The sequence below is a fragment of the Colobus angolensis genome, unplaced genomic scaffold (genome assembly GCF_000951035.1).
Source record: "Colobus angolensis palliatus isolate OR3802 unplaced genomic scaffold, Cang.pa_1.0 Scaffold19, whole genome shotgun sequence".
NCBI classification, from domain to species: Eukaryota; Metazoa; Chordata; class Mammalia; order Primates; family Cercopithecidae; genus Colobus; species Colobus angolensis.
In genome coordinates this window covers 12,501,384-12,514,611 of record NW_012115043.1, presented here as the reverse complement: position 1 = coordinate 12,514,611, position 13,228 = coordinate 12,501,384, and the positions used below count along the sequence as shown (strand labels likewise).

Below are 13,228 nucleotides of genomic sequence, written 5' to 3'. Positions count from 1 at the left end.
CAGGATGGTCTCGATCTCCTGACCTCGTGATCCGCCCGTCTCGGCCTCCCAAAGTGCTGGGATTACAGGCTTGAGCCACCGCGCCCAGCCTATTTCTTACATGTATAATTTTTTGTTTCCCTTTTTGAGATGGAGACTCACTCTATTGCCCAGGGTTCAAGCGATTCTCCCACCTCAGCCTCCACAGTAGCTGGAATTACAGATATACACCACCACCAAACCTGGCTAATTTTTGTATTTTTGGTAGAGACAGGATTTTACCATGTTGGCCAGACTGGTTTCAAACTCCTGACCTCAGGAGATCCACTGCCTCGGCCTCCTAAAGTGCTGGTATTACAGGCATGAGCCTCCATGCCTAGACTAAGACACATGTTAAGTGAAAAAGCAACTGTAGAACATTGTGGTATAAGCCCCCATTATTGCACAAAAGTGGGGAAAAAAGAGTGGTTGTGTGTAGTTGTTCTGGAACACACATCCTTTAAAGGGAACACAAGAGACTGGGAACCTTGGTTACCTCTGATGAGGGGAACAAGTGGACTAGAAAAGGTATAGAAGGGAGAACATTTACTGCATACCCCCTCAAGCCACGTTAATGTATTACCAAATGAACAAAACCCCAAATCTATTGAGGTCTAATGGCAGGGGGAGGCCCATTTCCTAGACCTCTCTGGCTTCCATCTCAGCCTTTTCTGATCTCCATGCCTCCATTGCCTCTAGTCAGGGAATTTCATGGGCAGTTGCCAGTGCTGAGCCTTACCCATCTGGCTGAGAAGACTACTAACTCTGGACATCAATGTGCAATGAAACACATCTTGCTTCAGACATCTAGGGAACTGTTTGCTGTTTCAGTGTCATGATTTTGATGTCAAGCATAAAGAGGCAGTAAATTATTTTACTATCCAAGAAGGCAAAAGAAATCCAGTCTACTTCAACAGAAACTACCACCAAACCAACACTGTTACCGTTAAAAGGCCAAGTGTTAATGATCCTACTGGAAACATATGTGCATTTGTTAAATGTCAAGGCTAATGCACACAAAGTTTAGAAACACAGTTATCATTATTATGATTATTAGGTCATGTTTTCAGACTTTATGAACACCCTATATATTTATTGTTTTCTACTCCCTTCCCTGGTAAACATAATTCATCTTTTTCTTTATCAGACAGACATCAGAAGTTAGCAGAACTTCCCTCTTTTATCAGAAAAGAAAACAAAAACATAAAGAAAGAACCTTATTTGGAATGGAAATATCCCTACTGCATTGTCAGCAATGAGTGGGATACTATTTATTACTAAGCATCTAAATTTATCATCCTTAAAGAATGCTGAGAAAGGAAGAATGTCTTCCTGGGTGGTTAAAGGATGTGTGGGTTCTGAGAGCAGCCTGCAAGCTGTTGATGCCTAAGAGGCTAAAGTCATGTGCCACTGTATTTATGGTAGATTTTGGGCACACATAACCAACAACATCTCTCTGCAGGAAGAACCCTGATTTTTTTTCTCAAAGAGTAAAAATGACCATTTAGGTGTGGAGGCTCCAGTTATGCAGATGTGATCATTAAAGGTGATCATCAGAAATGTCAACACAACAGTCAACGTCCATCTTTTCCTGTGCTCAGAAATCCAATCTAATCCAATCCGTGGAACAAACTGTGAAGCTGTGAACTTCCCCTATTTACATATATTATATTGCTTGCTCTTTAAAATCTTTAAGTGAATTTAGATCCTAAAGACCAGTTACTTAGAGGTTTTCATAAAGAGACTAAATCTTTTGCATCAAGCCATTACTCTAATCCCCATTAAAGAGATCACTTTATCTTTAAACCGAGATGTGAAATCCTCCCAGCTTTCCCCAGGTTAATGATAAATTGAAACGATTCCATTCATCATCGATGGTGTGGGACTCGGAAAGGCTGGGGATAAGGAGAGGGGCAGGTGCATACAAGAGGTCTGACCTCTCGTGAAGCCATTCTGCTCTGCCACAGAGGACACGCAGATTTCTCACTTCTTCCCAATATCCCCATTTAAGATCTAAGCAAAGGAAAGTGCCGGGTGACTTCTAATCAGAGCTAGCCACCCCTCATTCAATGGCCATGTGCAGGGCTACGCACACTCTTCACTCTCCACAGCTGCGTAGTTGCCAACTTCTTTGAAGCTGATGTTTCCCAGGTGGAGAATACCCGCCACGATCTGCAACACCAGCGTTTGCTCTTCTGCAAAGATCCCAATCACATTCATGGCGTGCTGGAAGAGAAAAGAGAAACTATCCAGAGAAGCTGGTCGTCAGCTTTTAAAGCACGTAAGGAAGAAGCCAAGGCAGAGCAGTTGCTCTAAATAAGGGTGTGACAAGTACAGACGAGTTAAAAAGAAACAAACAAACAAAAAAAGCCAAAACATAGATTGGGTTGTGCAGTCACATGCGGCTGACGTTGTGATGACAGCGGGACGTTCTTGTACAACACGACCACTGCCCAGTGTACACATTCTTCTCACATCTCAAAGTCATGCTGGAAGGGCAGTTCTGTCTCTAAGCAGAGCATGCCATCCTCCAGGAACAAGGGAATACTCCAGGAGGAATGAGACTTGGCGGAGTGGTAGTTGTACATAAAGGCTCCAAGTCCTATCTTCATCCTTTGATGTGTTCTTATTGCCAGCTTCCCCTCGAAGGTCACTGCTGACCTTTCCACCTACTCCAAGTGGACTCAAGAGATCTTTCCCTTCAACAGGAGGGATAAGAATATATTGTACTTGCAAAAGGATCTTAATGAAAAATCTCCAGGAAATCCAATAAAAGCATCATTTAAAAGTCCAGTTTCTGAGGTCCCTTAAATGCAATAAATACCACTAAAATGTCTAAATCTTAGAGAACCATCTCCTAAGAAAACTATACTCTAGGACCAGTGTGCAGACTCCTTACTGGCACTTTTTCTCCCATCTGCTCTGAGGCCATGTGACCTGCTGATACCATTTTGTTTCCTGGCACCCAGGACACAGCCTGTCTGAACTTTCTGTCCCTTTCAACCACAAATGTACTGAATCCATACTACTCATTCAGAGTCTACTGCTCAGTTCTGGATCTGGGTTGAGGAACAGTCACCAGCTTGAAACAGACTCAAAGGGTAATGAAGGCCTTTGAGGCTAAGTGTGTGGTCAGCTTACCTCTACAAAGATCTAGATTGATTCATTTTAGTTGTTGCTCACAGGATGGAACCCCTCCATAATCTACCAAGTTTCACAACTTGGCCCATAACATACATGCAATGTGAAGGGCATGGCACAGAAAAAGGGTCCTCTGCCCTGCACAGTACAGAGGGGAAGAGAGTCTTCAAAACCAGAAAAGAAATAAGAGAAAAGACTAAAGATGTTCCAAAATTTCTAAACCTATTCAGTCCACAGACGTGCTGTTTGCTTAGCCCTTCTAAGATAACAGCTCACTAATAGAGTAGGCCATCAGCGAACAGGTATGCTGAATGTACGAATCCTTTTTGCCTATTTATCAGAGCTCCTGCAGGGGGATAATGATGAATTCATTTCTTTTTACCCATCTCAAATCATTAAGTGGTCCTCAGGCAACTGGCATATGGGTATTAAAGGGCACTGAAACATGAATGAGCATACAGAGTGCTCACACAGAACAAGGCAGACATTTTATGCAGCTCTTCGCTTTATTAAGCTTCACCGCCCTTTAGGCCACAGGAAATGGCCAGTTGGGAGAGCAGATCCTGCCTGGCCCTGCGCTGGCACTTACCAGAGTTTCCTGAAACTCCCGCCTGTCATCAATGTCATCAACCTTGTATGAGCCCGAGAGGCTCAGGTAGTAATAATAGTCCATGCTGGTGATGCCAAGGCTGTGCTTCTGCTCTGCAGAGGCGCCCTCGATGAGCTGGAGCATGAGAACACAGGTTGAGCCATGATGTGGACCACAAGGCACCCGAAGTCGCCTCATGCATCCTGCAGCCACCATTCCCAAGCCCAGTGATGAGGACTTTCTATCTCTGCTTTCTAAAATTATAGGCAGTCCTGGCTCCCAAATATGTACTTGTAGTAGCCCCATGTCATCTCTGCAAATTTTGATTCCTAACTCTGGAAAGACCCGCAAGAGCTGAGGATTTTCCCTGGTCCACTGAAAGGAACTCGACTGCCACCCTTGGCAGAGTGGAAAGCAAAACAGATTTTCATTACTTAGTTCCTGCCCAACTTGCTACAGCTTTTTAAAGTGGAGCTGGCTTTTCCATGCTTCTCACTGCAGGGTGCATGTTGAAAAACTGCCATGCAGCTTCTCGCTCTCTGGTATTCTGAAACCTCCTGACCAATGACTGTCCCTTGGCTTTTCTTGGTTTTTATAGACAGGGTCTTGCTCTGTCACCCAAGGTGGAGTGTAGTGGCACAATCTTGGCTCATGACAGCCTTGATCTCCCAGGCTCAAGCAATTCTCCCACTTTAGCCTCCTAAGTAGCTGGGACTAAAGGCATGCACCACCACGTCCAGTTAATTTTTTAACTTTTTGTAGAGACAAGGTCTCACTATGTTGCCCAGGTTGGTTTCAAATTCCTGGGCTCAAGTAATTGTCCCACCTCAGCCTCCCAAAGAGCTGGGATTACAGGTGTGAGTCACCACACTCAATTCCTTGGCTTTTTGTTCAACCTCTGATGTCTGCCTTGGGCCTGGGCAAGACCCTCTTAGTGGCTTTAACCAGTGGTGTGCTGAAAAATGTTTAACCCTTGAGGAAAAAAATTGATTTGTAGTGTTTGCCAATATTCATGGTATAAATACTCCCACTCTGACTGATTTCAACAACCAAAGAAATGTCACAGAAGGAAGAGGGAAGAGATGTGCATCGCCCATGCGAACCAGCTCCAGCACACCCTGGCTCTAACCCAATAATATTTAGGAAAATAGTGACAGCTCCCATCCATGCTTCCCACCTTCGTCAAGTTGCACAGTGCCATCCTGGCTCCCCTCCCCGCACAGGGGGCCTCATCTCCATTACCGAGAAGCTCTAGGTCACCCCGTGACATCAGGCTTCCTTCGTTTCCTGCCCTGTCTCCTGAACGTTCATCTTTTGGTCCCACCCCTTCCTTTTTTCCCTCTCTTTTCAGTCCTCTCCCCACCCATATACTGTAGATTCCCTCTAACTTGCATCTGCAAATCTCCCTTCTCTAACTCTCTTCTAGCTACAAACACGCTACTCTTTGCCTTCTTTTTTTTTTTAATTGAGACGGAGTCTCGCTCAGTCACCCAGGCTGGAGTGCAGTGGCGCCATCTCGGCTCACTGCAAGCTCCGCCTCTCGGGTTCCCGCCATTCTCCTGCCTCAGCCTCCAGAGTAGCTGGGACTACAGGCGCCCGCCACCTCACCCGGCTAATTTTTTGTATTTTTAGTAGAGGCGGGGTTTCACCGTGTTAGGCAGGATGGTCTCGATCTCCTGACCTCGTGATTCACCCGCCTCGGCCTCCCAAAGTGCTGGGATTACAGGCGTGAGCCACCGCGCCCAGCCAAGAATTACTTTCATGTCAGAATCTTGAACCCCTGAGCCCACCAGTTCCCAGCCTCTATTCCGGTGGTTTCTGACTTAAGGGCAGAGGACTCCTGGGGAAGGGTTAGGGCTTGCATTTATTTAAAGAAGCCCTGGCATTCATTATACACTTCCATCTAGCATTCAGTATTATTTATGTGAAATATATAATTTTTTTCACTTATCTATACATGTTGTTTTAATACAATTTTAAAAATGACTGAATTCACAGAAGTTTTAGACATTTATATACTTTTTCAATCAACAGATACCAACTAAAAGAATTATTTGGCATCACCTAAGATATGTGTGTAACTGAAAAGACTGAATGTGAGCTACTCCATAGTTTAATGTCCTTCTAATCCAGGGATCCGCAAACTAAACACGAAACAAAACAAAACAAAAAACAGTGACCAGGCCTTTCTTCGAAGAAAGTCAGATATGGATCTTCAATATAAAATACTAATAACTAAATAGAACATAAAAAATTTGGTTATTAACATCATTGTATTTTTTAAGTACTTAAAAACCTTTTACAAAAGTAGCTGAATCAGGGCCAGGCACAGTGGCTCACGCCTGTAATCCCAGCAGTTTGGGAGGCTGAGGTGGGTGGGTCACTTGAGTTCGAGAGTTAGAGGCCAGCCTGGGTAATGTGGAGAAACCCCACCTCTACGAAAAATACAAAAATTAGCCAGGTATGGTGCCATGTCCCTACAGTCCCAGCTACTTGGGAGGCTGAGGCAGGAAGATCATTTGAGCCCAGGATGCAGAGGTTGCAGTGAGCCAAGATTGTGCCACTGCACTCTAGCCTGGGTGACAGAGCAAGACCCTGTCGCAAATAAAATAATAAATAAAATAAAAGTAGCCGACTCAGATGACTGCTGAAGCCTGTAACATAACCAAAAAGCACCCTGCACACTGCTCTGGCCCCAAACTCTCCACGACTTCTGAGGGTCTAGGTGGAAACTTTTCAGCTTGGCATTGAAGATTCCAAACCTATCTCAAATATTCCCTCCCACAGCTCACGTGCTGGAGATGCCTGCCCTGCACACAGGCTGAGGCTGGGCTCCCTGACTGACTTTCCCTCTCCACCTCCACTGCTTTGGTGCAGGACACCTGTCTTTCCTGATCAATCCCCTCCACTCTCCATCTGGGTTCTACCTCCTTCACACCTCTCCTACTATCCGGCCAAACCTGCCCACATGAATTCCTTTGGCAAAGACTCCAACACTCCTCATTTGGTTTTGAAGTTACATCAATACTTCCTTGATGATTTAGCTTTGGGGGAATTGTTGTCTTATCACTCAAATTAGAACTCATTCTCCTTGAGGGCAGGGGCATTCTCACAATTCTGCACATTGACTTGCACATGGTACCATAATCAGTCCTCCCTGGCTTGCCAGACTACATTCTATGCCTGAAGTCTGAGAAATATTTTAATGTAGAGAAGGGATAGGAAGTGGGCAGGAAAAAAGTAGAAAGGAAAACCTGGTAAAATATGTGAAAACTCCGCTCTCCTGGGTTCCTCATCACCACCCTAGATTTTTCCAGAAGGAAGTTGGAGATCTTTCCACCATCTGGTTCCCCACCTGGACTGAACTGGATTTCAAAGTATTTTCCCTGCAAGAAAGTTAGGGATTTCCTTCAGTGGTTGGTAAACAAAACATGATGTCCCAAACAGGCTTTGAACACAGTATAGAATTCAAGGAAATTCATTAATAAAAGACACACTCTGAATTACTCCTAATTTGAGTCTAGACTTCCTTACAGTTTTCAATCAGACAATAACCCGTGCTTTTGTCCAGCCACACGATTCTGTTATGAGCGAGCACCTATCATTCCAGCATGACTAAATAAGGATATGCTCTATTCCTTGCTCCTTTTCCCCCAGTAGGTGCCTGCCTGCTCAACCGGAAGGTGTAAAAAATGAGGCAGAAAAATGGCATGGCACCCTTTCAGAGGAAGAGCATTCTTGCTCTGTCAGACTTCATCTCATGGCTTTGAGCAAAAACACTCAATCCCTCTTACCTATGGAACATCTAAAATGTTTATCTGAAATGAAAACACTTCATAAAAAGTAAAGTTCTTTCCAGCTACTCATGGGCCTAGGGATTTTTGTCACTGTCATTGTTACGAAAATTCCTCTTTAAGTGACTGCTAATAGGGAACAAAGGAGAATAAAAACCTAGATTGTAGTTGAAAAGGTATCTCTAGGTTGTTATTTTAATAATATATAGCCAGGCGTGGTGGCTCACGCCTGTAATCCCAGCACTTTGGGAGGCCGAGGCAGGTGGATCACTGGAGGTCAGGAGTTCGAGACCAGCCTGGCCAATATGGTGAAACCCCATCTCTGCTAAAAATACAAAAAATTAGCTGGGCGTGGTGGCGGGTGCCTGCAGTACCAGTGAGGCAGGAGAATCGCTTGAACTTGGGAGGTGGAGGATGCAGTGAGCCAAGATTATGCCACTGAACTCCAGCCTGAGCCATGAAGCGAGACTCTGTACAAAAAACAAAATAAAATGAATAAAAATTATATAATTATTATAACAATTATTACATATATAATATATATTTAAATTGTTTTTTTTTTCTCACTAGAACTTAATTTCTCTCCTGTCCTCAGAAACTTAAGCACCCTCAGAGGCCAGACGAGTAAATACAAATAAAGGAAAAGAGGGAGCCATGTGGTCTCTGGCCAGACTGGAGAAGATGCCCAGCCTCACCACATTCACATTTAATAACATAAAAATGTGTATGCTGACTAAATCCACCCATTTCAGGGATGAATTCAGCTGGGTTTTATGTCTGTGACTGGAGCTGTAAACTCATTAAGGGCAAGAAAAGTACTGTGTACACTGCAAATGTGTGAGTACGTGCTGTGTTCCTGTTCTTAATTATTCTAGGTGTCAAGAGAGACCACCAAAGAAGGCCAGCTTCTAACTGTCTATGTGTCTTAATCTGATGACCTTCTTCCTCCCGGCAAAAAACAAAAACGCCCAGCAGCACCAGGCAGAGAACCAGCAGCCATGGCTCTGCGGAACGTCAGTGGCACCTGAGAAAAGCTTGCTGAACAGGAGCTCCTGTGCTTCCTTTGGTGGCCGCCTTCACCACGCCTTCCTTTTGGCATGTGATAGAGGGAATAATTCAGTGCCTGTCCCCCATTCCTCATCAGTTGAGGGAAAATGAAACCAAACAGAACATCTGACCCAGGAAAGGCAGGTGTTGGATGGGCAAGCTCCCAAGTCCTCCTAGCAGCGGTGCTCAACCTTGGCTGCCCCTTAGTAACACCTGGGGAACCTTTCCAACATGCTGTCAGTCCAGGCCACGCACATCAGACTCTCTAGGACCAGGGCCCAGAGCTGTGTGGTTTTCAAAAAGTCCCCAGCTGATTTTTATGTGTGGTCAAGGTTGAGAACCACTGCTCTAATAAAATAAAATGCATATGCATGGCTCATAATTATCACATAAAAGTTAAAATTTCTAACAAAAGGTTAACATATTTAGGACTGCTGTATAGCAGCCTTGGGGGGAAAGCAGGAAATTTTATAAAGGGAATAGAATGTTGCATTTGCATTTTGATAATGAAACGAAAAGAAGTTTCAACTCAACCCTTGGTAATGATTTATTTCCTAAGTTGGGTGCCGGATACACAGATATTCATTGTATTATTTTTAAATCACGTTTGAAATATTTCATAATACATTCTTTAACTTGAAAAGATTTATAAGTGTTAAATATATACATTCTTATGCTTCATAATACCTGTGCACTTTTAAAAGTGAAATTACTCATAATTCTACCCTGATGCCACTTCTTCATTCTCTTGCTAAATAATCACTGTCAGATGTCAAACTTGGATTTACATACCTCTTAGTTACATTTCATATAATGTGCACATTTAAAAAAAAAACAGGAACATATTGTAAATATTGTTCTGTAATCTGTTTTTTTAATTTAACAATATATTCTGAATATCTTTTAAAATAAGTAGTTATTTAAGCAGGAAACTTATGTAATTTATTCAAGAAGTATTGTTGGGCAAAGATAATGAACGACTAAAATTTTAATAACAATTGCCCCATCACTCTCCTGGAAGAATGTATCAGTTCTCAACCAATAGCGTGTTTTCTTGATTATTATCAATCAACTTAATGTTTGCCCATTTGAGAGACAGAAAATGATATGTGGTTTTCATTTACATTTCTCTCATCCATGATGGTGAATAGTGAGAGAGAGAGAGAGAGAGAGAGTGTGTGTGTGTAGGTGAGTGTGTGAGTGTGTGTCTGAATTGTCTCTCCCCATCTTTCCATCAGAATTGTATAAAATTTTGCAATTAGGAAAATAATAAATGTTGAGTGTTTTTGTTATTTACAGAAATTGATGTATCCTCCAAATATAATGAACAATTTATATTGCAAAAATCAATGAAAATATCAATTTAATTATTTTTTTCTGGTCTCCAAGGAATCCAAGACAGGGGAAAAAGTAAATAAAGAGTTAAATTTGGTCAAGTCCATTTTTACAAGATTTAGATTGAAAATTAAGAAAAAAGTTCAAGTGGAAAATTTGTTTAATTCTTCTTTCCTATTTTATTATCCGGAAAACTTCAAGATAACACAACTCAGGCATTGGGCCCAAATATGAGAGATAAACAAATGAGTAGTTTGAATAATATTGGAAAGCAAAGAAAGTAAGGGCAAGTCTAACAGAGAGAACCCACCAGGGAACTTGACAATTATTATATGAGCACATAGTAAAAATTATCTTGGAAATAGAAGCTTCTTTCCAAAATAGACAGTGGAAAAGAAAATTGTTTTTCTCCAAAATTCCCACTTATTTATTTTAAAATGTTCCAGAATCAGCCTCACAGATGGCTCCGCGAATGCTTTAGTGCCAGACATGATCTATGGTTGAAATAAGATGCAAAATCTATATAAATCAAGGTTACTGGGTAAACATTTGTTTCTCTGTAAATGTGGCTTTTGTTAAGGGGAACATACTCAAATTCAGCCTTGCCAGCTTTCCTATTTACCCCCTCGGGAGACACTCAGACAGAAACGTGACTAAACAAGTATTCACAACAATGCATTTGGCTGATATTTTCATTACCAGTTAGGTAAGCCAGTTAAGAGGCGACCTGTGAGGCCAGGTCCAGTCACTTTGGGATGTCGTTAGGTTATATGACTAGGGCAGAAGACAGATGCACAAAACCAGAGGGCTGCGGTGGGCAGGCAGCTCACTCTGAGGGACAGAGAGGAGGAAGTTTTTCTCCAAGGGGCCAGATCAGTCCAACTCTCTGCACCCTTCAGAGTCTATGGACCAAGTTCTAAGAAGCAAAACCACTGCCAGTGGTTGATACTTGGGATACCCACTTATTCTAGTTATTTCTTGGTCTAGGAAAGAAAGTCTTTTCTCCAGGGCATAAAGACAACTCCTCCAAGGCCAAAGCTGCCACTTTCATCATTTATTTTCCTTAGTAAGGCAACTGATGTGGAAAATGATTTTCAGAATTATCTTGTTTGTATCCCCGGGGCACAAAAAAGGGTAAACTGCAGCGTGGTGGCATGTTGCTATAGAAAATGAAGGAAAGATTGAAGAGATGGCCTCCTGATGGCATGTGAAAACCTCCCATTTCCTGTGGGATACCGGACTTCAGTGAGAAACATCAGCATTATCAATCAGGTGACGCTCTCTGAAACAGGGAAGAGACTTACAAATCGGCTGGAGTTGTTGTTCCGGACGGTCTTGGCATTCCCGAAGGCCTCCAGCAGTGGGTTGGACTGCAGGATAATGTCCTTCACGTGCTGTCCCAGCAAACAGACTGGAGATTAGGAAGGTGTGAACACCTACCACACAGTATGCCAAACTTTCTCTAAGGAGCTGGTTTCTGAATGCATTAAGGCGAGGGGCCCCACATCCATGTGTCACTGCTGGGATTTCTGGAGGATTTATTCTTTCACCATGACAGACCTCAACCTGTTTGTGTATTTGGGTCTTCCAGTTCTCATGGCTTGATACAGGATCCCCAGGAGCCAGGGTGCCACTGTGAATCAGGAACTATTCATACAAACGGTTCTCAGCTTGGGTTTCCAAAGTGATTGCTGCAGCTTCACCTTGCACTTGTGGGAGTGCCAGGTACCACAGCAGGAAAAAAAGTGAAGCGGTATATGAAGGGGTATCTCCTTGTTGTTCTGGCTAGGGTCTTTCTTCTCACTACCCCTTCCCAACTAGTCTACCCACCCATCTCATCCCACCTCCACCTGCTTCACTGCAAATTATCTTAAGGAAAATTAACCCACTTCTCCCCCACAAACAAGGTTATGGAAATACAGCCTGGTATTTCTCAAACTTTAATATTCATGAATCACCTGGGGATCTTGTCAAAATGCAGATGTGGACTTAGTAAGGTTGGGGTAGGGCCCAAGAATCTGCATTTGCAGCCAGCTCCCTGGTGTTGCTGGTTTTGCCAGCATTGATACACACTTTGAGCAGCAAGGGTCAACAGTGGATTGTGTGGAACAAGTCCTGGTCTACTAGGGGGGAAGGATTTGTTTTTCAAACATCCCAGCTCTATGCAAAAGTGTACAAAACACACCACAGACATGAGACAGCTCAACAGATAGAATTTGATGTTGGAGAAGTCTTTCAACAAGTGAGTCATTCCTTGTACTTCTAATTATTCACATGCTATGGTTAAACATGTTCCAGAAATAACAAGTCTTCTGGCTTGTGCTCTTTAGCTACTGACTAATTCCAAGCCAAGGGCTCTGTATCATTGTCCTCATAGGAAAACAGGAAGAGGAAAATCAACATTAACTGTCTGCAGTCTGGCTACCAGGTCGTAGGGGTGTAGCAAAGAGGAGTAAATTAATGCACTAACTACTGACTGACTACCTAACAGCCAAAGTGTTCTTCTGGCACCCCCCTGAACCTTCAGAAGAGAAACTGCCATGAGAAATGAGAACTGGGCTTTCACTGTGACTGGGGAATCATCCTTAGCAATGGCACCAAGGGCAATTCCGGGGGTGGTCCTTTCATGGGTCAGTTTCAAAGCCTAGAAACACACTTTCAACCTGCCTACTCTCTTTTAAAAACTCATGGATTTATAAAACTCTGCTTTTCTTTGTACAATCAATCTTGAGTTTGTGGATCTTCATTAACTCTATCTTTTTTTTCCACTGGCCAGACATGCCTATACCTATACCATTTAACAACACTCAGCTTCTTTCAGGAAGAGAACAAAAGACAGAATCTTCTTCTATCTTTTCCCTTTTTAAATTACAGACTTTAAAAATGAGAATCTTTATATATCCATCCATCCATCCATCCATCCATCCATCCATCCATCCATCCATCCATCTATATGTATTCATCAACAATCAGTGATGTCCAACAGAATTCTGTAGCATGTGGCAGGCATATTAGGGAAAAAAGAAAGAGCAAACCAAGGTAAAAGAGCAGCTCATCGGCCAGGCACAGTGGTTCACGCCTGTAATCCCAGCACTTTGGGAAGGCAAGGCGGGTGGATCATGAGGTCAAGAGATCAAGACCATCCTGGCCAACATGGTGAAACCCCATCTCTACTAAAAACACAAAAATTAGCTAGGCGTAGTGGCACATTCCTGTAGTCCCAGCTACTCAGGAGGCTGAGGCAGGAGAATCGCTTGAACCCAGGAGACAGAGGTTGCAGTGAGCTGAGATTGCACCACTACAC

At 43.1% G+C, this 13,228-nt stretch overlaps 1 protein-coding gene across 1 annotated transcript in view; it reads right to left on the bottom strand.

Moving 5' to 3' along the window:
- The window catches only part of MYO1E (myosin IE), a 239,527-nt gene that overhangs the window by 85,800 nt on the left and 140,499 nt on the right, over positions 1–13,228 (bottom strand). Inside the window, exons 6-9 of the mRNA XM_011940493.1 lie at positions 11,229–11,318; positions 7,003–7,134; positions 3,749–3,883; positions 2,112–2,244 (exon numbers count right to left, since the gene is read on the bottom strand). Of these exons, the coding sequence (XP_011795883.1) occupies positions 2,112–2,244; positions 3,749–3,883; positions 7,003–7,134; positions 11,229–11,318 (490 nt within the window). The remainder of the gene's footprint in view (positions 1–2,111; positions 2,245–3,748; positions 3,884–7,002; positions 7,135–11,228; positions 11,319–13,228) is intronic.